Genomic DNA, 25,726 nt, shown 5'->3' on the forward strand with positions numbered 1-25,726 from the left:
ACGGACCACAGACTATTGCAAATTACAGACTATTATTTCACCACCCCCTGATCTAAAACCTACACGAGGGCAAGAGAAAACTCAAATACTGTACCTCAACATGAGGAAAATGAAGAAACCTTTAGAAGAGACAGTCTCAAAGGGCTGCACGGACCACAGACTATTGCAAATTACAGAATATTGTTGCACTGTCCCCTGATCTAAAACCTACATGAGGGCAAGGGAAAACTCAAAAACTTCAACATGAGGAAAATGAAGGAAACTTGAGAAAGGACATTCTCAAAGGGCTGCACGGACCACAGACTATTGCAAATTACAGACTATTATTTCACCAACCCTGATCTAAAACCTACATGAGGGCAAGGTAAAACTCAAAAACTTCAACATGAGGAAAATGAAGAAACCTTGAGAAAGGACATTCTCAAAGGGCTGCACAGACTATTGCAAATTACAGACTATTATTTCACCCCCCCTGATCTAAAACCTACATGAGGGCAAAGGAAAACTCAAAAACCTCAACATGAGGAAAATGAAGAAACCTTGACAAGGGACAGTCTCAAAGGGCTGCACAGACTATTGCAAATTACAGACTATTATTTCACCAACCCTGATCTAAAACCTACATGAGGGCAAGGTAAAACTCAAAAACTTCAACATGAGGAAAATGAAGAAACCTTGAGAAAGGACAGTCCCAAAGGGCTGCACGGACCACAGACTATTGCAAATTACAGACTATTGTTACACTATCCCTGATCTAAAACCTACATGAGGGCAAGGGAAACTCAAAACCTCATAAACCTTGTGTCAGAGACCAGAACGGAAACAGGACCCAATTTCGTTACGTTTCTAACAAGTTTTATTGAAGGAAAGAGGAAGGGTTTCGCCCACGATCTTTCTTTTTATTCTACATAGTCTGTCTTGCTGTGAGTAAATAGGTGCTGCATTGTCGTTTAATACTGGGAATTGCATTCAATCAGGGGATACATTGGCTGAGGTTGAGGGTATGGTAATCTTTATTCGCGCCCCCTAAATCTGTACATAGATTGTGTTGGGGCGAGCAAATTAGCCATTGTGCCTGAACAATAGCCTGACTTGCATTTTTCCATCTCATGTTTCAGCAAACAAATGGTAGCACAACAAACATCAAAGTGACATTTCAATAACACAGACACACGCACAAGCAGGAACAACCATAAAAACCATGGCCGTGGAGACCTCCGTCCTGCCTCCACGTCCGGAGTCGCTCTCCCTCCCTGCCGACCGGAAGCCGAAAGGGGAGCAGGAGGCGGTGAGCGAGGCCCCGGGGCCCCCCGCCGAGGGCCGCGGCGTCTTCAACGTATCCGAGGACATGGGCCACGTGGCGGCGACCGAGTGTACCAAGGGGAACCGGTCCTTCCAATCCAAGATGGCAGAGCGGGAGGCCACGGTCCATCAGACCAGGAAGAAAACCCAGGGACAAGAGAAGGAGAGGGGGCGATTCGGCTGGGGTGAGTCACCTTTCCTCTTGTCATAATACAGTAGACCCCAAGATACAATATTAATTTGTTCTGAAGGGGGGATTGTAAGGTGAAATTGTCGTTTGGCGAGATAGAGAAACCTACAGTAGTTAAATAATGTTTTTTATCTTCTGTTGGGAAATAAATATCAAAATGTACCGTTTACCAAATTGTTCGAATTAGTTATCTGACTCCATTAACCAAACACAACCTACCATCCTGTCCCTGCACAATGGCGCCGGCTCCTCCCATGGGCGTGCCAGGGAAGCCCCCCTGGGCTCCACCACCTCGTCGCGATGTTTGGAATGTTCAAAACATCACCGAGCGTTTCTACATAATCAGGGCCTTTCTGCGTCACCAGCATCTGGATGTGCTGATTATCTTATCAGCCTTTCGTCCTGTTCCCGCCGTTCCTATAAACAACATTTTCTACTAGGGTGCCCTGACCACGCACCACAGCCCAGCCATTGAATATCTCATCTCATCTCATTAGCTGCACCGCTTATCCTCAGTAGGGTCGCGGGGTGCTGGAGCCCATCCCAGCAATCATCGGGCAGTGGGCAGGGGACACCCTGAACTGGTTGCCAGCCAATCGCAGGGCACACAGGGACAGACAACTCACTCACTCATTCACACCTAGGGACAATTTGGACCGGCCAATTCACCTGAAATGCATGTCTTTGGAATGTGGGAGGAAACCGGAGTGCCCGGAGGAAACCCACGCAAGCACGGGGAGAACATACAAACTCCGCACAGTTAGGCCGGGAGCTGGATTTGAACCCACGCAGGACGTTCCAGCGACCTCAGAACTGTGCCGCACACGCGCTAACCACTGCGCCACCGTGCTGCCCGCCATTGAATATCTTTTGCATTAAATGTAACTTGTATTCGATCGTATAAAATCCTTTATAATCACATGTATAAAATCCTTCACTTCTTAAGCTGTTTTAAGTGCATAGGTTTTTGTCAAGGTTAAAACCTGAGATTGTATTAAGAACACACTCTCGGAAATAAGGTTTTTGATAGCCCTTCCATTGGAGGTGTGCTCTCAAGATCAGCTCAGGAAGGAATCACACTCCCCCAATGGCTAGAGACTCTTTTATTTGGAAATCATAGCCATAGAACAACACATCTGATTGGCTTAAGCGAGGTCACATGAATACAAGAAAATAATCTGATTGTTTTAGACAGAAATCACATGAATAAATGAAGTGAATAATACTGGTCTCTAGATGGCGTGTGAGCATAATAAATGAGCAGTAAGGAAAGTGAAACATTGTGAAAAGAAAGGAATGTGGAAAAGGGAGGCAAACTCTTGGGCAGGCATCCCGGCACTAAAGTGAAGGCCATCTTCGTTAATAGTTAGCAAACCCCAAGAGGATACAATAGTTGCAAGAATACAAAGAGCACCTGGATATAATCTTTGGCTTTGTTAAGGCACTTTTGAGGATAAAATCATACGAAAAATTTGAAATTTTCTAGGCGGTATCCAAGTCAGTTAAATAGAGAAGTACAGCCAGGTAGTTGTGTTATGTAACCCTGTAATATAACAATCAGGGGTACACAGCATAAAGTGATTTTAGTAAATTAAATTAAACTCTCACAACCTGGGACACTGGTCAAGTAGAAATAGGCAACTGCACTATAAAATATTTTGTTCACAACAAAAGTCAACAATAAAACGGTACAAAGTGACTATCCAATCCCTTTATGTGAAACTATGTGTTTAATAACATAATAACTACATTATCTGTAATGCCACATTGTTACTGAGCATGTTTACAATCGTATGTTATAGTTTACAGACGCTGCCCAAATTCCGGACGATCGTTCCTAAGTGGAATTTGTTCGAAAGTTTCTTCAGTGCTATATTTTGTATGTTTAAGGTTTATATCAGTATGTTTACGGTTTTTATAAGTAACCTGATTCCCGGCTCCTCCGTGTTACATGTCGAAGTTGTCATGTCAAGCATGGTCGCCGTGGCGACCGGCTGGCCCCGCCCCCTGGCCCCGGCTGTAGCAGATCGTCTAATTTGCGTGTGTGCTTCTTAAGGGCGGGTTGTGGGTATGGCCGGTTGCTGGTTCATTGCGTTTTCTGTTCTGCATTAATCTGTTCTGTTTGACTTGAGGAATCATGTGTTTGCCCGTTCTGAGTAAAAGCCTGTTTTGTGAGTATTCCTAGTCTGAGTTCCTGTTTGCCTGTAAGCCTGTTTTTGTTTTGTCCCCGAGTGTTGGATAACTTTTATTTTGCTAAATAAAAGTAACTGGTCATTACGTGATTGCGTTCATCCTTCCTGCCTCCGGCCTTCGATCTGGTCCGGTCCCGTGACAGAAATGTCCTTGTGTAAGACACTGAACCCCTAATGCCCCCAATAAGCACGGCCGCTATTGGTGTGTGAGTGTGTGTGTGAATGGGTAAGTGTGAAGCACATTGTAAAGCGCTTTGGGAGGTCTTCATTGACTTGAAAATCGCTATGTAAATGCAGACCTTTTACCATTTACAAAGGTCCATTCAAAGTATCATGAAACTATATTTTCCCTTACAGTTTTATTTTGGCATTGGTCGGGACGTGACACATTTTTTAATTTTGGGGCAGCACGGCGGCGCAGTGGTTAGCGCCTGTGCGGCACAGTTCTAAGGTCTTGGGAACCTCCTGTGTGTGGGTTCAAATCCAGCTACCGGACTTCCTGTGCGGAGTTTGTATGTTCTCCCCGTGCTTGTGTGGGTTTCCTCCGGGCACTCCGGTTTCCTCCCACATTCCAAAGACATGCATTTCAGGTGAATTGGCCGGTCCAAATTGTCCCTAGGTGGACTGAGCGAGCGAGTTGTCTGTCCCTGTGTGCCCTGCGATTGGCTGGCAACCAGTTCAGGGTGTCCCCTGCCCACTGCCCGACGATTGCTGGGATGGGCTCCAGCACCCCCGCGACCCTACTGAGGATAAGCGGTGCAGCTAATGAGATGAGATGTGACGTATGATTGGTGGGGACCAAACAATGATTGCTCACTATTGGTGGGGACACGTCCCCTCTGTCCATGTCTAAAACACACCCTTGATTTGTGTTACCTGTACCAAGAGGAGCCTCTCTGGTGAATAATGCCAATCAAGACCAATCCCTCCATCCATGTTGGTGTTTCCGTCGCAGCTCGGGCACGGCGTAAGCGTCAGCGCTACGTGGAGAAGAACGGTCGCTGCAACGTGCAACACGGCAACATGCGTGAGACCTACCGCTACTTGACGGACATCTTCACCACTCTGGTGGACCTCAACTGGCGCTGCTCTCTGTTCGTTTTCGTCATGGCCTACGCCGTCACCTGGCTCTTCTTCGGCGCCATCTGGTATCTCATCGCCTACTGCAGGTTAGTGTTGCCCTCAATCGCTTCAGTTCCAGTGTTCCATCTAAGCTGCGCGCTGCGCGCAATTGCGCACTGCCCGCACATTCTCAGAGCACATGAAAATCTAGCCGGCGCACAAAAATGAGGGCTCAAAATTACTAATTAAGAAGCGACTTAAGTCAAAGTTACAGTGCATGAAGGTCAAAATACACGGGTTCCCCTGACATTGTGTCCTAAATGCGGTATTTTGAAGTCGAGTCAAAGTAGAACGAAGTTGAGTAAAGTCGATAGAGTTTTTCGAGAACCGGCTTTTTCGGCTCGGCTCACTAAAAGGAGCCGACTCTTTCGGGTCCTAAACGGCTTTTCAGGTATTTTTTGCTTCTTTCATCCCATCATGACCAAATATTATGTAAAATTATGCACAAAATGACTTAAAAGAAGGGGGGAATAGAACAAAAAAGAAAAAAATACCAAAATGAAAAAGTCGTGAAAAGCTGAGAAAAAAAGAAACAAAAGGAAGAGAAAAAAAAGAAGGAAAAATTTAGAAAAAAGCCAGAAAAAAAGAAAAGAAATGCAGGAAAAAAGTAAATAGAGACCAAAAAGAAAAAAGAAACAGCTAGGACAAAATACACAGGAATTAAAAAAAAAAGTAGAAAAAAAACACGGAAAAAAGAAGATAAAGTTTGTGATGCATTCAAATAATTTCCAATTATATCAAGTGAATTTTGTTGCCGACATTGTACTTCCACTAAAAAATGTGATTAGGTACAGTTCTGTATCTTACAACCGACTAAATAAGCCCCCAAAAATGTGAATATCATGCGACAAAATATATCAGGAAATAAAAAGAAATGGATATCTTGTGAAAGAAATGTAGGAACAAACGACGTTTGTAGGCCGTACAACCTTTGCAATAGACCATGAGTCAATTCATTCAAAAGAGAAAAAGAATTTTGCATTGCCGGAAACTCAGCAAAATGTAACTTGACGTCAACTTTTGGACATGTTTGATAATGACTTAGTTGCCACACTTGGGATTGCCGTTGCTCACTGTCGTTTCAAGCGTTGCTCACCGACTTTGTGTGAACGCTCAGACCCGTAAGGAAAATTACAGGGAACATTGTTCAGTTCGTTGATATTTCCGGACCTATTCCAAGAATAGAGGCAAGACCAGGCCTAAATAAACAAGCACTACCCTACCCAGTCGGGTAAATGATGGTACTGCTTTCAAAGTGATGCTTCACAGTGCCATATTACAACAGGGGTCAGGAACCATTTTCTCAACTGCATCAATCTTTCTTATTCCACTCTGATTTATAAAGAAAAATAAAGTTGAGTTTAACTTACTTTTGGAAGATGCGCTTCAAGAGTTAGGCGACTTCCTCCTCCGTGGTAGAAAAAAAGCAATCCAACCATTTTCTCAATCGCATTAAGCTTTCTTATTCCACTCTGATTTATAAAGATAAATAAAGTTGAGTTGAACTTACTTTTAGAAGATGCGCTTCAAGAGATAGGCGACTTCCTCCTCCGTGGTAGAAAAAAAGCGATCCAACCATTTTCTCAACCGCATCAAGCATTCTTATTCCACTCTGATTTATAAAGATAAATAAAGTTGAGTTGAACTTATTTTTGGAAGGTGTGCTTCAAGAGTTAGGCGACTTCCTCCTCCGTGGTAGAAAAAAAGCGATCCAACCGTTTTCTCAACCGCATCAATCTTTCTTAGTCCACTCTGATTTATAAAGAAAAATAAAGTTGAGTTTAACTTACTTTTGGAAGATGCGCTTCAAGAGTTAGGCGACTTCCTCCTCCGTGGTAGAAAAAAAAGAAATCCAACCATTTTCTCAACCGCATCAAGCTTTCTTATTCCACTCTGATTTATAAAGAAAAATAAAGTTGAGTTGAACTTACTTTTGGAAGATGCGCTTCAAGAGTTAGGCGACTTCCTCCTCCGGGATAGAAAGTGGTCGAAAAAAAGCAATCCAACCATTTTCTCAACCGCATCAAGCTTTCTTATTCCACTTTCATTTACAATGAAACGCCTCGCCTCTTCTTTACACTTTACACCCACCATATTGAATGGAAGCACGAGATACTAAACAATAAAAATGTCCTAGTGCGTTCCTAGTGCGCTGGAGATACAGTATAGCATGTTTACACACAAACTAGAAAGTAGAAGCCGTATTTCTTCTTTGGAGTGGATGCTGCGTGACCTCTCACAGCGCCACACGCTGGTAGCGGCGGAAAGAAGCACTACAGTGATGTCCTGTACTCGGAAAAAGGTGCACACAATACAAAACCTAACACATATGTGCATGTTTTTCGACATTCCGAAAAAAAATGTTCGTATCTACCGTTTTCCGTCAGTCGAATGGTCGTAAGTAGGGGAGCGTCTGTACATAGTTATCCTTCTGTATGCTAATTCCTCATTTACAATGTTACCAGTTTTACGCAATAAAAATAAAGTGTGCTTCACATTTCCCAATAGCGGCCGTGCAGCGCTAACCTGCTTATTGGGGGTATTAGGGGTTCAGTGTCTTACCCAAGGACACTTCGACGTGTAACACGAAGGAGCCGGGATTCGAACTGCGATCTCTTGATCCCAAGACGAGCGCTCTACCTCCTGACCCACTAAACGTTTGCCAATCATTTTTATGTTATTTGATGTTGTTCCCCCTGCTGGCCAACTTTGTAATTGGCCAAGTATTTGTCTTCGAGACAATTAGGTCATTATTTAGCCGACATTAGCGACTTGTTTTCCATTGGCTTTATTTATCGCCAGACACGAGTAATGGAGCCGGCGATCTTGGCAGGATGTCAATACGTCGCAGGAGCCCATCTTTTAATGAAACTAGCATGGAGGGGGAAGGGCTCTCTACAGGAATCAAAATGGCGGAAAAAAATGATGACAGAGCGTTCACGACGTTACGGCTACGTGTCGCTTCCCGCTCTCAATTAGTTAAAGGGCCCACGTCGTAAAAAATGTGACCTGTCCCTATCAATGGAGAGTCTGCATTTCCTCGGGCTTAGATAGTAAATTTCTTCCTTCTCGACTTAAAGGTATGAGCACACGTCTCACACTGCGTCGTCGTCTTTTGGGATGATGTGAGACTTGCAAATCAACTTAAGTGGACCACAGGTCAGTTAAATGCTGTTGGAGTTGTTGTTTGGAGCGTGGGTGTCGAACGTGCGGCCCGCGGGACGGAACAGGCCCGTCAAAGGGTTTTAAACCCGCCTGCGAGACAATGCTGGAAAAGGGCGAGCTGCAGTTCTGAATATGTCCACTTGATGTCGCCAGAGCCAAGCACTACTCGCAAAGCGACTGAAGCTGTTTTTCTTACTTTTCTCTCTACTCTTTTTTTCTGTTCCTCTTTCTTACTGTCTTTCTTAATCTATTTATTTTTTCTCTTTCTCTTTCTTTCTCTATTTTTTGCCTTTTTTTTCTCACTCTTACTTTTTCCTCACCTTCTCCTTCTACCTCGCTCTTCCTTACTCTCTCTCTTGTTTTTTTCTCTCTTTCTCCACTTTTTATAATTGCTTTTTTCTCTTTCTCACTTTCTTTTGCTCTTTCTTTTTTCCCGTTCTCTCTCTCTCACTCTTTCTCTCTCTCTCTCTCTCTCTCTCTCTCTCTCTCTCTCACCCTCCTTTTTTATTCTCTCCTTCCTACTCTCTTTTTCTCACTTCATCTCTCACTCTCTTTATCTCTCTTTTTATCTATTTTTCCTCATTATTTATTTTTGTCTTTTGTACTTTCTTTTGTTCTTTCTCTCTCTTCTCTCATTTCCCATTTTCTCCCTTTCTCTTTTGTGCTCTCTCTATTTCGCTCCCTCTCATTTCCTCTCTCTCACCCCTTTCCTCTCTCTTTTCCTTCTCGCTCTCTTTCCTTCTCTCTCTCTCTCTCTCTCTCTCGCTTTCCTTCTCTCTCACTCTCTCTCTTTCTGTCTCTCTCTTTCTCTGTCTATCATTCTCTCTCTCTCTAACTGTCTCCATCATTCTCTCTCTCTTTTTATAGTTTTCTCTTTATCTCTCTCTCTCTTTCTCTCTCTCTTACTCCATCCATCCATCCATTATCTGCACCGCTTATCCTCAGTAGGGTCGCGGGGGCGCTGGAGCCCATCCCAGCCATCTTCGGGCAGTGGGCAGGGGACATTTAAATTATTTTAATCAAGGTCGCAACATTTGTCACTTAGAATGCTAAGTTCGAGCTGAGAATAGGTGAAACAAAATTTTATACCGATTCCACCTAATCGGTTTGTAATTGGAAAACTGTGTCCAATCATCCCGCAACTGTCCCTCATCAGACTGAGGACATTTTGGACAGCACCCAATTTTGGGTGATTTTCATTTTCCACTTTCAATCTCCACCGTCCCGTTTTTTTCCAGTTTATCCTGCTTTTCTGACCATTTGTTCTTTACTTTCTTGATGACTTTATTCCGAGATACCATCGCTACCATCCTGCTTCCTGCGTTTGGGTCCACCCGAAATTGCAACATCTACATTCTTTATGTAATGGTTACTCAATCAATTCAATAAATAGTTGGCTATATGTTTTTTCATCATCCTCAGGGGCGATCTAGACCACCTAGAGGATGAGACGTGGACCCCGTGCGTAAACAACGTCAACGGCTTCATTTCGGCCTTCTTATTCTCCATCGAGACCGAGACCACCATCGGCTACGGCCATCGCGTCATCACCGACCAGTGTCCCGTAGGAACCATGCTGCTCTTACTACAAGCCATCCTGGGATCCATGGTCAACGCCTTCATGGTGAGCACCCGTTCGCTATTTATTCTCCTTTTTAGGGTTATTGAAGCCCACCGGTTTCTTATGTGCAGTCACCGATTCTTCTCAAATTATGAAGCTAGAAAACCCGATTTTATATATATATATATGTGTGTAAGATAGCTGCCCGCACATTCTCAGCGCACAAGAAAATCTAGCCAGCGCACAAAAATCAGGGCTCGAAATTGCTAATTAAAAAGTGAATTAAGTCAAAGTTACAGTGCATGAAGGTAAAAATACAAGGGTTCCCCCGACGCTGTTTTCTAAATGCGGTATTTTGAAGTCAAACTCGAAGTTGAGTAAAGTCGGTAGAGTTTTTAGAGAACCGGCTTCTTCGGCTCGGCTCACTAAAGAGAACCGGCTCTTTCAGGTCCTAAATGGCTCTTCGGATTGTTTTTGCTTCTTTAATCCCTACACGACCAAATATTATGTAAAATTGTGCAAAAAATGACTTAAAGGAAGGCGGCGAAATAGAACAAAAAAGAAAAATATACCAAAATAAAAAAGTAGTGAAAAGCTAAGAAAAAAAGAAACAAAAGGAAGAGAGAAAAAAGAAGGAAAAATTTAGAAAAAATCCAGAAAAAAAGAAAAGAAAGAAATGTTGGAAAAAGTAAATAGAGAACAAAAAGAAAAAAGTAACAGTTAGGAAAAAATAAACACAATGAGATTTTTTTAAAGGAATTAAAAAAACTGGGAAAAAGAAGAAAACGTTTGTGTTGCATTCAAATCATTTCCAATTATACCAAGTGAATCTTGTTGCCAACATTGTACTTCCACTAAAAATGTGATTAGATACTGTAGGAGAAAATGCAGGTTCGATAATCTTTTAAGTCTTCTTACGTGATTTAATCAAGTACACCGAGGCTTGCCATGAGGGGGAGCTCTTTATTTCGTCATCCCAAAGAACTCAGAGAACTCCAGACATAACAATGCTTTTATAGCTTCAATTTGAGTACAACCCAAGAGGCGGCGGAGATCTGACGTCTCAACAAGGAAGATGTTGTCGTACCCTTATTAGGACATGTTGTTCGCCTCAGTTTGCTCAGAGGGACCTTGCAGGTCTCATGCCCTTTTAGGGAAACTCAACTGTCTTGCCAAGGACCTTCTCGAAATGATGTCAACATTCCCTCACTACTGTAAGCAAGTCTTTCTACATTTCTAAATGTATGCAACTCTATTCTACAAATGCAAGTCTATTTTCCACAACACCACACTTGGGATTGCCGTTGCTCACTGTTGTTTCAAGCGTCGCTCACCGACTTTGTGTGAACGCTCAGACCCGTTAGAAAATCACAGGGAACATTGCTCATGCGTACGGTGCCATCGTTGCAGGTGGGCTGCATGTTCGTGAAGATCTCGCAGCCCAACAAGCGAGCGGAGACGCTGGTGTTCTCCAAGCACGCCGTTATCTCCTTACGAGACGACAAGCTTTGCCTGATGTTCCGGGTGGGCGACCTGCGCAGTTCGCACATCGTGGGTGCCAACATGCGGGCCAAGCTCATCAAGTCCAAGCAGACGCAGGAAGGTAAGGCTGCAAACGCACTTTCATTACTATGATACTGAAGAAGACCCACAAATCAAAATGGCCGACTTTTTGTCAAATTACAAACAATGCTGAAAATTCTCTTTTGAATTTTTTTCGCTAAATGCATTCATCTTGTGATTTTTTTTCCCGAATTTTTATTGAAGAGATGCTCCATCTGACGTTGATGCTTGTGCGAATTAGAATTTGAGGTGATTAGCATACCTGTCATCCTGTACGTTTTTGCCGTACAAAGTACTTTTATTATGCATTTTAAGACGTGTACGACGTACAAAAAAATCTGTACGGAAAAATGCAAATTTGTCAATGATGGGTACCATCCGGTATACACCGACGATCAGGAAACGGCAAATCAATCGAGTCAAACCAGTTGGCCGCGGTAGCCTCTATCTCGGTATCGTTTTTCTTCGTTGCAAACGTCACGAGCGGTTTGATGATACTGTGCGCATGCGTCTGCCGGCTGGGGATTTCCCATCATGCATCATTCCATGGTAGTTATGTCGTGAAAGGATGTCCGTCTCTTTTTAGAGAACCGGCTTTTTTGGCTCAACTCATTAAAGAGAGCCGGCTCTCAAACGGCTCACTTGCTTTGATGCATTATATGACGAATCATTATTGTTGTATAAAGAAGTTGAGAAAAAAAGGAAGTATAAAAGGAGAAAATGAAAAAAAGAGCGGTTTGATGCTACTGCGCGCATGCATCTGCCCCCTGGGGATTTCCCATCATGCATCATTCCGTGGTAGTTGTGTAGTGAAAGGAACTCCGTCTCTTTTTAGGGAACCGGCTTTTTCGGCTCAACTTATTAAAGAGAGCCGGCTCTCAAACGGCTCACTTGCTTTGATGCATTATATTACGAATTATTTTGAAGTATAAAGAAGTGAAAAAAAAAAAGAAGTATAAAAGTAGAAAATGAAAAAAGACAGGTTTCTTTTTCTCCCTTTAATCAGTATATTACCAACAATAATTGAATGCAGAAAATGAATTCATAATTTGAATAAGAAAATGTATTACAGTGGAACTTCAGTTCTCGACCATAATCCGTTCCAGAACCCTGTTCAAAAACCGATTTGTTCGATCACCGAAATCGTTTTTCCCATTAAAAGTAATGTAAAATCCTTTTAATCCGTTCCAACCCCCTGAATGTTTACCATGAACGTAAACATGAGGCTAACCCAGGCTAATCGTACGTTCGCGTTAGCGTAATCTTCCGTACGAAAGATTACGCTAACATGAACGTGTAAAAATAAAAAAATCAGGTCGTTTACACGTCATTTAGCACCCGGGTCTCCACAAAAAGTGGTGAGCGGTTAAAGGATAAAGAAAATATTTATGAATAGGATTTCTTACCTTTGTGGTGGTCAGCAGAAGGCGCAGGTGGACAGTGGGGTATTCCCTAGCAAGATCAGACACTCGCACACCTCCTTCATATTTTGCTATTATTTCTTTCTTAATTGCAATAGTTGTACGCACTACTTTTCTTTTTTCACCTGTAGCAACTTTGCTGCTTGCACCGACCTTCTTCGGAGGCATAATTAGGGGCTAAAACACTCGTACGCCGCTCAGCATCGCACCCTAGCGTACCGGCGTTCCAACTCCGATTTTTTTAACTAAAAGCGAAGCAAGAATTTCTCGAAATTTTTGGTCGAGAACCGATTTGTTCGAACTCAGAGGCGTTCGAAAACCGAGGTTCCACTGTATTCTACTTCATTATATTTGGATGGATTTTTTCCTTCTAGAGTGAACGTCCAAGCTTCTTAATTTTTGAACTTTTTTTTATAATAAACCTCACAACAAAATGTTAATGAACAATATATATATATATATATATATATATATATATATATATATACGTATTTATATATGTGTAAGATTATTTTGTATTTTGTAAGGGAAAATAGGACAGTTTGTAAGAGCATGGAGCCCTGGAGCGCGACAGGTATGTCATTGTAATCCGTCAGGTTCAGATGGGGTTTATATACCCGTGACTCGGGTCGGGTCGGGCTGAATTTTTTTAGGCCGGGCCCTACCTCTACTATAGAGTAACTCAGTTACTTTTTGGACAAGTAGTGAGTCACTATAACTCATTTTTTAAAGTAACCCGCCCAACACTGCTCATTTGTATTTATGCTGACCATTTCTGCCCTCGGAAGGCGAATTCATCCCCTTGGACCAGACGGACATAAGCGTCGGCTTCGAGACGGGGGACGACCGGCTCTTCCTGGTGTCCCCGCTGGTCATCTCGCACGAGATCGATTCCCATTCGCCGTTTTGGGACATGTCGCAGGCGCAACTGGAAAAGGAAGACTTTGAGATTGTCGTCATCTTGGAGGGAATGGTGGAGGCCACAGGTGAGATCAGGGGTCCGGAAACTATGGCTCGCGAGCCAGATATGTCTCGTTTACTCAGTACATGTCACTGAGTGCCACTTCCGCGTTCAAAGCGACCTGCTTCCCGCGCCCAGCGATCACCGGATCGCGGGCGCAACCCTTTCCTTTCTTCCCCATAAAACTGAGAGAAACGTCACGCAAGTGGGTCCTGTCTCCACTTCACCCAAAATTCAAGTATTTTCCTGACCTTGAAAAAACAACATTAAAATCCAAGCATTTTCAAGGATTTTAAGCATCCGTACAAACCCTACGTGAGCAGTGTATACTTTAATTTCTTCAAGTAAGTAAAATAATAAATATATTTATATATGATATTATAAAGATAATACATTATTTCTTTAAGTGAAATTGTTTCAAATTAATGTGTTTTTAACATTAAATATCTGTAATTACTTGGAAAATCTTTTTTGTGGGATTAAAAAAAAAAAAGATATGTAACATTTAATTTTTACAGACAAATGCTATGTTACTTTTTACCATTATACTTAAAGGAAGACACTTAATCTGTTTGGCAACCTAAACGTAATTAAAGTATTTGGTGTTTTTATAGTTCCAATCGTTCTTTCATCTCACGTTTTGAAATACATACTAGTAAAAAAACACAACAACACTTACTCTGTTTGGCAACCTAAACGTAACTAAAGTATTAGGTGTTTTTATAGTTCCAATCGTTCTTTCATCTCACGTTTTGAAATACATACTAGTAAAAAAAAAAAACAACAACACTTACTCTGTTTGGCAACCTAAACGTAATTAAAGTATTAGGTGTTTTTATAGTTCCAATCTTTCTTTCATCTCACATTTTGAAATACATACTAGTAAAAAAAAACAACAACACTCTGTTTGGCAACTTAAACGTAATTAAAGTATTAGGTGTTTTTATAGTTCCAATCGTTCTTTCATCTCACGTTTTGAACACTTACTCTGTTTGGCAACTTAAACGTAATTAAAGTATTAGGTGTTGTTATAGTTCCAATCGTTCTTTCATCTCACGTTTTGAAATACATACTAGTAAAAAAAAAACATAGTCATCACATGTTAGATTGGTACTAAACGGGCAAAATATCTTCTTAAATGATTGCCTTGCTCGAAAATGCCCCCACAGAGGACCATAAAACTTCTCTGCTATTCTTTGAAGCTGTGAGGGTCAAGACCACTATCGATTTCCTTGCTCAGCAACTTCCGACGAGGGTTTTTTTTTTTATCGTCGTAACTCTGCCGCCGAGAATATCCGTCATAAATCCTTGTGCTTCCATCCCCCGCTCAAGCCGAAGCGGCTGGGAGTAAAGTTCTTCCGGTTTCTTTGGTGCAGGAATGACCTGCCAGGCCCGGAGCTCCTACCTGGCTGAGGAGGTGCAATGGGGCCATCGCTTCAGTCCCATGATGTCGCTGGCTGAGGGATTTTTCGATATTGACTACGGAGCTTTCCATCACACGTTTGAGGTATCGTCTTTTCTGGTGTCTGTTTTTTTTCCTAGCCGTACCGATAATTGATAAAATCCGGCTTCTGGAGACCGATAATCAGTGTTCCTTCTAAGCTGCGCGCATGCGCAATTCCTCACTGCTCGCACAATCTCAGCGCATAAGAAAATCTAGCCGGTGCACAAAAATGAGAACTCAAAATTACGAATTAAGAAGCGAATTAAGTCAAAGTTAATGTGCATGAAGGTAAAAATACACGGGTTCCCCTGACGTTGTGTCCTAAATGCGGTATTTTGAAGTCGAGTCGAAGGAGAACGAAGTTGAGTAAAGTTAGTAGAGTTTGTCGAGAACCGGCTTCTTCGGCTCGGCTCACTAAAAGGAACCGGCTCTTTCGCGTCCCAAATGGCTCTTCGGGTTGTTTTTGCTTCTTTAATCCTAACATGACCAAATATTATGTAAAATAATGCACAAAATGACTTAAAGGAATGGGGGAATAGAACAAAAAAGAAAAAAATACCAAAATGAAAAAGTGGTGAAAAGCTGAGAAAAAAGGAAGAAAAAAAAAGAAAGAAAAATTTAGAAAAAAATTGGCCGGTCCAAATTGTCCCTAGCGAGCGAATTGTCTGTCCCTGTGTGCCCTGTGATTGGATGGCAACCAGTTCAGGGTGTCCCACGCCCACTGCCCGAAGATGGCTGGGATGGGCTCCAGCACCCCCGCGACCCTACTGAGTATAAGCGATGCAGATAATAGATGGATGGATGCATTTTCTGCATTAAATGATTGTTGGTAATATACTGATTAAAGGGATAACCACAAACCTGTCTTTTTTTCATTTTCTCCTTTTATACTTCCTTTTCTTCTTAACTTCTTTAAACAACATCATCATTCGTAATATAATGCATCAAAGCAAGTGAGCCGTTTGAGAGACGGCTCTCTTTTAATGAGTTGAGCCAAAAAAGCCGGTTCTCTAAAAAGAGACGGACTTCCTTTCACTACACAACTACCAGGGAATGATGCATGATGGGAAATCCCCAGGCGGCAGACGCATGCACACAGTAGCATGAAACCGCTCGCGATGTTTGCGATGAAAAAAAACGATACAGAGATAGAGGCTACTGCGGCGAAATCGTTTGACTCGATTGATTTGCCGTTTCGTGATCGTCGGTGTGTCCCATAATTGACAAATTTGCGTTTTTCCGTACTGATTTTCTCGTACATTGTACATGTCTTAAAATGCATAATTAACGTACTTTGTACGGTAAAAAACGTACAGGTTGACAGGTATGCTAATGCTAATCACCGCCCCCGCCCCCCAGGTGGACACGCCCTCCTGTTCAGCACGAGAGCTCTCATTGGCCGCCGCCAGATTGGACGCTCACCTCTACTGGTCCATTTCCAGCCGGCTGGACGAAGAGCCCACCCTCGTCCAGCAGCCCACCAAGGAGCCCGAGGCTCCGCCCCCGGAGAGCGTACCCCACAACGGAAAAGGGGAAGCGCCCACTTTCGTCGTCGGGGAATTGACCGAAGTCGGGCTCAGCGAGCCCAACGGAAGCGTCCAATCGGCGAGCCAGGAATAGACGAATGTTTACAGAGACGTTTCGCGTATTTAGAAGACAAGAACTATTTTATTAGCTTGTATATACTTAGGATGTGTTTCGACCAATAGGAACCCTGATCATTGATTCCTTTAATTTAGCGACTATGCTAAGTGTTCATTGTGTGATGTCACGCTGGTTGTAGTTAATAATCAAGGTTGGGTAGGGTTACTTTAACCCGATTACTTTCAATTACTTTTGGATGACTCCAATACCAAATATGCTAATAAAAGACAAAAGAAACAAAATATGAATAAAATGATGACTCACAACACATGGTAAGCTTTCTCTCCTGGCTTTGATCTCTTTGATCTCCGGCAAAACGAACATAAAATGCCACAGAAAGAAAATAAAATAATAAAAAAATAAAAATAAAAAAAATATATATACATTTTCGATTGTTCTCGATTGTTCTCAGCTCAGGGATGCTGCTGGAAATGTGAATTTCCCTTCGGGGATGAACAAAGTATCTATCTATCTATCTATCTATATTTTTTTAAGCATTTTTGAAAGGGCGTCACTACTTCGCAGATTTTCACTTTTCATGGGTGGTTTTGGTCCCCATTAACCGGGTCTAAAAAAAATAAAAATAATAAAATAAAATAATTTAAAAAAAAAAGAAAAATTCACGGGTGGTTTTGGTCCCCATTAACGGGGTCTAAAAAATAATAATAATAAAATAAAATAATTTATTAAAAAAAAATAAAAAAAATTGCGGGTGGTTTTGGTCCCCATTAACCGGGTTTTAAAAATAATAATAATAAAATAAAATAATTTATAAAAAAAAAAATTAAAAAAATTCACGGGTGGTTATGGTCCCCATTAACCGGGTCTAAAAAAAAATTTATAAAATAAAATAATTTAAAAAAAAAAGAAAAATTCACGGGTGGTTTTGGTCCCCATTAACGGGGTCTAAAAAATAATAATAATAAAATAAAATAATTTATTAAAAAAAAAAAAAAAAAATTGCGGGTGGTTTTGGTCCCCATTAACCGGGTTTTAAAAATAATAATAATAAAATAAAATAATTTATAAAAAAAAAAATTAAAAAAATTCACGGGTGGTTATGGTCCCCATTAACCGGGTCTAAAAAAATTTTTATAAAATAAAATAATTTAAAAAAAAAAGAAAAATTCACGGGTGGTTTTGGTCCCCATTAACGGGGTCTAAAAAATAATAATAATAAAATAAAATAATTTATTAAAAAAAAATAAAAAAAATTGCGGGTGGTTTTGGTCCCCATTAACCGGGTTTTAAAAATAATAATAATAAAATAAAATAATTTATAAAAAAAAAAATTAAAAAAATTCACGGGTGGTTATGGTCCCCATTAACGGGGTCTAAAAAATAATAATAATAAAATAAAATAATTTATTAAAAAAAAATAAAAAAAATTGCGGGTGGTTTTGGTCCCCATTAACCGGGTTTTAAAAATAATAATAATAAAATAAAATAATTTATAAAAAAAAAAATTAAAAAAATTCACGGGTGGTTATGGTCCCCATTAACCGGGTCTAAAAAAAAATTTATAAAATAAAATAATTAAAAAAAAAAAGAAAAATTCACGGGTGGTTTTGGTCCCCATTAACGGGGTCTAAAAAATAATAATAATAAAATAAAATAATTTATTAAAAAAAAATAAAAAAAATTGCGGGTGGTTTTGGTCCCCATTAACCGGGTTTTAAAAATAATAATAATAAAATAAAATAATTTATAAAAAAAAAAATTAAAAAAATTCACGGGTGGTTATGGTCCCCATTAACCGGGTCTAAAAAAAATTTTATAAAATAAAATAATTTAAAAAAAAAAGAAAAATTCACGGGTGGTTTTGGTCCCCATTAACGGGGTCTAAAAAATAATAATAATAAAATAAAATAATTTAGAAAAAAAACAAAAAAAAAAACGCGGGTGGTTTTGGTCCCCATTAACGGGGTCTAAAAAATAATAATAATAAAATAAAATAATTTATTAAAAAAAAATAAAAAAAATTGCGGGTGGTTTTGGTCCCCATTAACCGGGTTTTAAAAATAATAATAATAAAATAAAATAATTTATAAAAAAAAAAATTAAAAAAATTCACGGGTGGTTATGGTCCCCATTAACCGGGTCTAAAAAAAAATTTATAAAATAAAATAATTTAAAAAAAAAAGAAAAATTCACGGGTGGTTTTGGTCCCCATTAACGGGGTCTAAAAAATAATAATAATAAAATAAAATAATTTATTAAAAAAAAATAAAAAAAATTGCGGGTGGTTTTGGTCCCCATTAACCGGGTTTTAAAAATAATAATAATAAAATAAAATAATTTATAAAAAAAAAAATTAAAAAAATTCACGGGTGGTTATGGTCCCCATTAACCGGGTCTAAAAAAAAATTTATAAAATAAAATAATTTTAAAAAAAAAGAAAAATTCACGGGTGGTTTTGGTCCCCATTAACGGGGTCTAAAAAATAATAATAATAAAATAAAATAATTTATTAAAAAAAAATAAAAAAAATTGCGGGTGGTTTTGGTCCCCATTAACCGGGTTTTAAAAATAATAATAATAAAATAAAATAATTTATAAAAAAAAAAATTAAAAAAATTCACGGGTGGTTATGGTCCCCATTAACCGGGTCTAAAAAAAAATTTATAAAATAAAATAATTTAAAAAAAAAAGAAAAATTCACGGGTGGTTTTGGTCCCCATTAACGGGGTCTAAAAAATAATAATAATAAAATAAAATAATTTATTAAAAAAAAATAAAAAAAATTGCGGGTGGTTTTGGTCCCCATTAACCGGGTTTTAAAAATAATAATAATAAAATAAAATAATTTATAAAAAAAAAAATTAAAAAAATTCACGGGTGGTTATGGTCCCCATTAACGGGGTCTAAAAAATAATAATAATAAAATAAAATAATTTATTAAAAAAAAATAAAAAAAATTGCGGGTGGTTTTGGTCCCCATTAACCGGGTTTTAAAAATAATAATAATAAAATAAAATAATTTATAAAAAAAAAAATTAAAAAAATTCACGGGTGGTTATGGTCCCCATTAACCGGGTCTAAAAAAAAATTTATAAAATAAAATAATTAAAAAAAAAAAGAAAAATTCACGGGTGGTTTTGGTCCCCATTAACGGGGTCTAAAAAATAATAATAATAAAATAAAATAATTTATTAAAAAAAAAGAAAAAAAATTGCGGGTGGTTTTGGTCCCCATTAACCGGGTTTTAAAAATAATAATAATAAAATAAAATAATTTATAAAAAAAAAAATTAAAAAAATTCACGGGTGGTTATGGTCCCCATTAACGGGGTCTAAAAAATAATAATAATAAAATAAAATAATTTATTAAAAAAAAATAAAAAAAATTGCGGGTGGTTTTGGTCCCCATTAACCGGGTTTTAAAAATAATAATAATAAAATAAAATAATTTATAAAAAAAAAAATTAAAAAAATTCACGGGTGGTTATGGTCCCCATTAACCGGGTCTAAAAAAAAATTTATAAAATAAAATAATTAAAAAAAAAAAGAAAAATTCACGGGTGGTTTTGGTCCCCATTAACGGGGTCTAAAAAATAATAATAATAAAATAAAATAATTTATTAAAAAAAAATAAAAAAAATTGCGGGTGGTTTTGGTCCCCATTAACCGGGTTTTAAAAATAATAATAATAAAATAAAATAATTTATAAAAAAAAAAATTAAAAAAATTCACGGGTGGTTATGGTCCCCATTAACCGGGTCTAAAAAAAATTTTATAAAATAAAATAATTTAAAAAAAAAAGAAAAATTCACGGGTGGTTTTGGTCCCCATTAACGGGGTCTAAAAAATAATAATAATAAAATAAAATAATTTAGAAAAAAAACAAAAAAAAAAACGCGGGTGGTTTTGGTCCCCATTAACGGGGTCTAAAAAATAATAATAATAAAATAAAATAATTTATTAAAAAAAAATAAAAAAAATTGCGGGTGGTTTTGGTCCCCATTAACCGGGTTTTAAAAATAATAATAATAAAATAAAATAATTTATAAAAAAAAAAATTAAAAAAATTCACGGGTGGTTATGGTCCCCATTAACCGGGTCTAAAAAAAAATTTATAAAATAAAATAATTTTAAAAAAAAAGAAAAATTCACGGGTGGTTTTGGTCCCCATTAACGGGGTCTAAAAAATAATAATAATAAAATAAAATAATTTATTAAAAAAAAATAAAAAAAATTGCGGGTGGTTTTGGTCCCCATTAACCGGGTTTTAAAAATAATAATAATAAAATAAAATAATTTATAAAAAAAAAAATTAAAAAAATTCACGGGTGGTTATGGTCCCCATTAACCGGGTCTAAAAAAAAATTTATAAAATAAAATAATTTTAAAAAAAAAGAAAAATTCACGGGTGGTTTTGGTCCCCATTAACGGGGTCTAAAAAATAATAATAATAAAATAAAATAATTTATTAAAAAAAAATAAAAAAAATTGCGGGTGGTTTTGGTCCCCATTAACCGGGTTTTAAAAATAATAATAATAAAATAAAATAATTTATAAAAAAAAAAATTAAAAAAATTCACGGGTGGTTATGGTCCCCATTAACCGGGTCTAAAAAAAAATTTATAAAATAAAATAATTTAAAAAAAAAAGAAAAATTCACGGGTGGTTTTGGTCCCCATTAACGGGGTCTAAAAAATAATAATAATAAAATAAAATAATTTATTAAAAAAAAATAAAAAAAATTGCGGGTGGTTTTGGTCCCCATTAACCGGGTTTTAAAAATAATAATAATAAAATAAAATAATTTATAAAAAAAAAAATTAAAAAAATTCACGGGTGGTTATGGTCCCCATTAACGGGGTCTAAAAAATAATAATAATAAAATAAAATAATTTATTAAAAAAAAATAAAAAAAATTGCGGGTGGTTTTGGTCCCCATTAACCGGGTTTTAAAAATAATAATAATAAAATAAAATAATTTATAAAAAAAAAAATTAAAAAAATTCACGGGTGGTTATGGTCCCCATTAACCGGGTCTAAAAAAAAATTTATAAAATAAAATAATTAAAAAAAAAAAGAAAAATTCACGGGTGGTTTTGGTCCCCATTAACGGGGTCTAAAAAATAATAATAATAAAATAAAATAATTTATTAAAAAAAAAGAAAAAAAATTGCGGGTGGTTTTGGTCCCCATTAACCGGGTTTTAAAAATAATAATAATAAAATAAAATAATTTATAAAAAAAAAAATTAAAAAAATTCACGGGTGGTTATGGTCCCCATTAACGGGGTCTAAAAAATAATAATAATAAAATAAAATAATTTATTAAAAAAAAATAAAAAAAATTGCGGGTGGTTTTGGTCCCCATTAACCGGGTTTTAAAAATAATAATAATAAAATAAAATAATTTATAAAAAAAAAAATTAAAAAAATTCACGGGTGGTTATGGTCCCCATTAACCGGGTCTAAAAAAAAATTTATAAAATAAAATAATTAAAAAAAAAAAGAAAAATTCACGGGTGGTTTTGGTCCCCATTAACGGGGTCTAAAAAATAATAATAATAAAATAAAATAATTTATTAAAAAAAAATAAAAAAAATTGCGGGTGGTTTTGGTCCCCATTAACCGGGTTTTAAAAATAATAATAATAAAATAAAATAATTTATAAAAAAAAAAATTAAAAAAATTCACGGGTGGTTATGGTCCCCATTAACCGGGTCTAAAAAAAATTTTATAAAATAAAATAATTTAAAAAAAAAAGAAAAATTCACGGGTGGTTTTGGTCCCCATTAACGGGGTCTAAAAAATAATAATAATAAAATAAAATAATTTAGAAAAAAAACAAAAAAAAAAACGCGGGTGGTTTTGGTCCCCATTAACGGGGTCTAAAAAATAATAATAATAAAATAAAATAATTTATTAAAAAAAAATAAAAAAAATTGCGGGTGGTTTTGGTCCCCATTAACCGGGTTTTAAAAATAATAATAATAAAATAAAATAATTTATAAAAAAAAAAATTAAAAAAATTCACGGGTGGTTATGGTCCCCATTAACCGGGTCTAAAAAAAAATTTATAAAATAAAATAATTTTAAAAAAAAAGAAAAATTCACGGGTGGTTTTGGTCCCCATTAACGGGGTCTAAAAAATAATAATAATAAAATAAAATAATTTATTAAAAAAAAATAAAAAAAATTGCGGGTGGTTTTGGTCCCCATTAACCGGGTTTTAAAAATAATAATAATAAAATAAAATAATTTATAAAAAAAAAAATTAAAAAAATTCACGGGTGGTTATGGTCCCCATTAACCGGGTCTAAAAAAAATTTTATAAAATAAAATAATTTAAAAAAAAAAGAAAAATTCACGGGTGGTTTTGGTCCCCATTAACGGGGTCTAAAAAATAATAATAATAAAATAAAATAATTTAGAAAAAAAACAAAAAAAAAAACGCGGGTGGTTTTGGTCCCCATTAACGGGGTCTAAAAAATAATAATAATAAAATAAAATAATTTATTAAAAAAAAATAAAAAAAATTGCGGGTGGTTTTGGTCCCCATTAACCGGGTTTTAAAAATAATAATAATAAAATAAAATAATTTATAAAAAAAAAAATTAAAAAAATTCACGGGTGGTTATGGTCCCCATTAACCGGGTCTAAAAAAAAATTTATAAAATAAAATAATTTAAAAAAAAAAGAAAAATTCACGGGTGGTTTTGGTCCCCATTAACGGGGTCTAAAAAATAATAATAATAAAATAAAATAATTTATTAAAAAAAAAGAAAAAAAATTGCGGGTGGTTTTGGTCCCCATTAACCGGGTTTTAAAAATAATAATAATAAAATAAAATAATTTATAAAAAAAAAAATTAAAAAAATTCACGGGTGGTTATGGTCCCCATTAACGGGGTCTAAAAAATAATAATAATAAAATAAAATAATTTATTAAAAAAAAATAAAAAAAATTGCGGGTGGTTTTGGTCCCCATTAACCGGGTTTTAAAAATAATAATAATAAAATAAAATAATTTATAAAAAAAAAAATTAAAAAAATTCACGGGTGGTTATGGTCCCCATTAACCGGGTCTAAAAAAAAATTTATAAAATAAAATAATTAAAAAAAAAAAGAAAAATTCACGGGTGGTTTTGGTCCCCATTAACGGGGTCTAAAAAATAATAATAATAAAATAAAATAATTTATTAAAAAAAAAGAAAAAAAATTGCGGGTGGTTTTGGTCCCCATTAACCGGGTTTTAAAAATAATAATAATAAAATAAAATAATTTATAAAAAAAAAAATTAAAAAAATTCACGGGTGGTTATGGTCCCCATTAACCGGGTCTAAAAAAAATTTTATAAAATAAAATAATTTAAAAAAAAAAGAAAAATTCACGGGTGGTTTTGGTCCCCATTAACGGGGTCTAAAAAATAATAATAATAAAATAAAATAATTTAGAAAAAAAACAAAAAAAAAAACGCGGGTGGTTTTGGTCCCCATTAACGGGGTCTAAAAAATAATAATAATAAAATAAAATAATTTATTAAAAAAAAATAAAAAAAATTGCGGGTGGTTTTGGTCCCCATTAACCGGGTTTTAAAAATAATAATAATAAAATAAAATAATTTATAAAAAAAAAAATTAAAAAAATTCACGGGTGGTTATGGTCCCCATTAACCGGGTCTAAAAAAAAATTTATAAAATAAAATAATTTTTAAAAAAAAGAAAAATTCACGGGTGGTTTTGGTCCCCATTAACGGGGTCTAAAAAATAATAATAATAAAATAAAATAATTTATTAAAAAAAAAGAAAAAAAATTGCGGGTGGTTTTGGTCCCCATTAACCGGGTTTTAAAAATAATAATAATAAAATAAAATAATTTATAAAAAAAAAAATTAAAAAAATTCACGGGTGGTTATGGTCCCCATTAACGGGGTCTAAAAAATAATAATAATAAAATAAAATAATTTATTAAAAAAAAATAAAAAAAATTGCGGGTGGTTTTGGTCCCCATTAACCGGGTTTTAAAAATAATAATAATAAAATAAAATAATTTATAAAAAAAAAAATTAAAAAAATTCACGGGTGGTTATGGTCCCCATTAACCGGGTCTAAAAAAAAATTTATAAAATAAAATAATTTAAAAAAAAAAGAAAAATTCACGGGTGGTTTTGGTCCCCATTAACGGGGTCTAAAAAATAATAATAATAAAATAAAATAATTTATAAAAAAAAAAATTAAAAAAATTCACGGGTGGTTATGGTCCCCATTAACCGGGTCTAAAAAAATTTTTATAAAATAAAATAATTTAAAAAAAAAAGAAAAATTCACGGGTGGTTTTGGTCCCCATTAACGGGGTCTAAAAAATAATAATAATAAAATAAAATAATTTAGAAAAAAAACAAAAAAAAAACGCGGGTGGTTTTGGTCCCCATTAACCGGGTCTAAAAAAAATAAAATAAAATAATTTATAAAAAAAAAAAGAAAAATTCGCGGGTGGTTTTGGTCCCCATTAACTGGGTCTAAAAAATAATAATAGTAAAATAAAATAATTTTAAAAATAAATTAAAAAATAATAATTTGCAGGTGGTTTTGGTCCCCATTAACTTGGTCTAAAAAATGATAATAATAAAATAAAATAATTAAAAAATAAACAATAATAATAATTTGCAGGTGATTTTGGTCCCCATTAACCGGGTCTAAAAAATAATAATAATAATAAAATGAAATAATTAAACAAAAAAAAAATCGTGGGTGGTTTTGGTCCCCATTAACCGGATCTAAAAAATAATAATAGTACAATTTAAAAAAAAAAAAAAAAAAAAGCATTTTTGAAGGGGCATCGCTACTTGGTGGATTTTCACTTTTCGTGGGTGGTTTTGGTCCCCATTAACCGCGATAACCGAGGGATTACTGTATTCCGTTACTCCCCAAGCCTGCACCAAATGTAGTCTTTTTATTCATATTTAGTTTCTTTTGTCTTTTATTAGCATATTTGGTATTGGAGTAACTCAAAAGTAATTGAAAGTAATCCAGTTAAAGTAACCCTACCCAACCCTGTTAATAATAATCAAAAGGAAAAAAAAATGTACCGGTAATCAAATCAACCTGCTTTGGGTTTTTTCCTCCCCACTTGGCCTCCAGGCCACTAGGGGCACTGTTTGTTGAAGACATTCATACTACAGCAGGACCTTAAAGTGGAAAACAAGA

At 36.0% G+C, this 25,726-nt stretch overlaps 1 protein-coding gene across 1 annotated transcript in view; it reads left to right on the plus strand.

Annotated features, from left to right (window-relative positions):
- Window positions 1-16,831, plus strand: part of kcnj9 (potassium inwardly rectifying channel subfamily J member 9) — an 18,231-nt gene extending 1,400 nt beyond the window's left edge. The window contains exons 2-8 of the mRNA XM_088349779.1: window positions 1,119-1,487; window positions 4,640-4,853; window positions 9,394-9,595; window positions 10,943-11,135; window positions 13,305-13,502; window positions 14,854-14,984; window positions 16,281-16,831. Coding sequence (XP_088205905.1) covers window positions 1,202-1,487; window positions 4,640-4,853; window positions 9,394-9,595; window positions 10,943-11,135; window positions 13,305-13,502; window positions 14,854-14,984; window positions 16,281-16,541 — 1,485 coding nt within the window. The 5' untranslated portion in view covers window positions 1,119-1,201 and the 3' untranslated portion in view covers window positions 16,542-16,831. The remainder of the gene's footprint in view (window positions 1-1,118; window positions 1,488-4,639; window positions 4,854-9,393; window positions 9,596-10,942; window positions 11,136-13,304; window positions 13,503-14,853; window positions 14,985-16,280) is intronic.
- The last annotated feature ends 8,895 nt before the right edge of the window (window positions 16,832-25,726 follow it).

This window comes from Urocampus carinirostris, chromosome 1 (assembly GCF_059441175.1).
Source record: "Urocampus carinirostris isolate Australia breed hairy pipefish chromosome 1, RoL_Ucar_1.0, whole genome shotgun sequence".
Classification (NCBI taxonomy): domain Eukaryota; kingdom Metazoa; phylum Chordata; class Actinopteri; order Syngnathiformes; family Syngnathidae; genus Urocampus; species Urocampus carinirostris.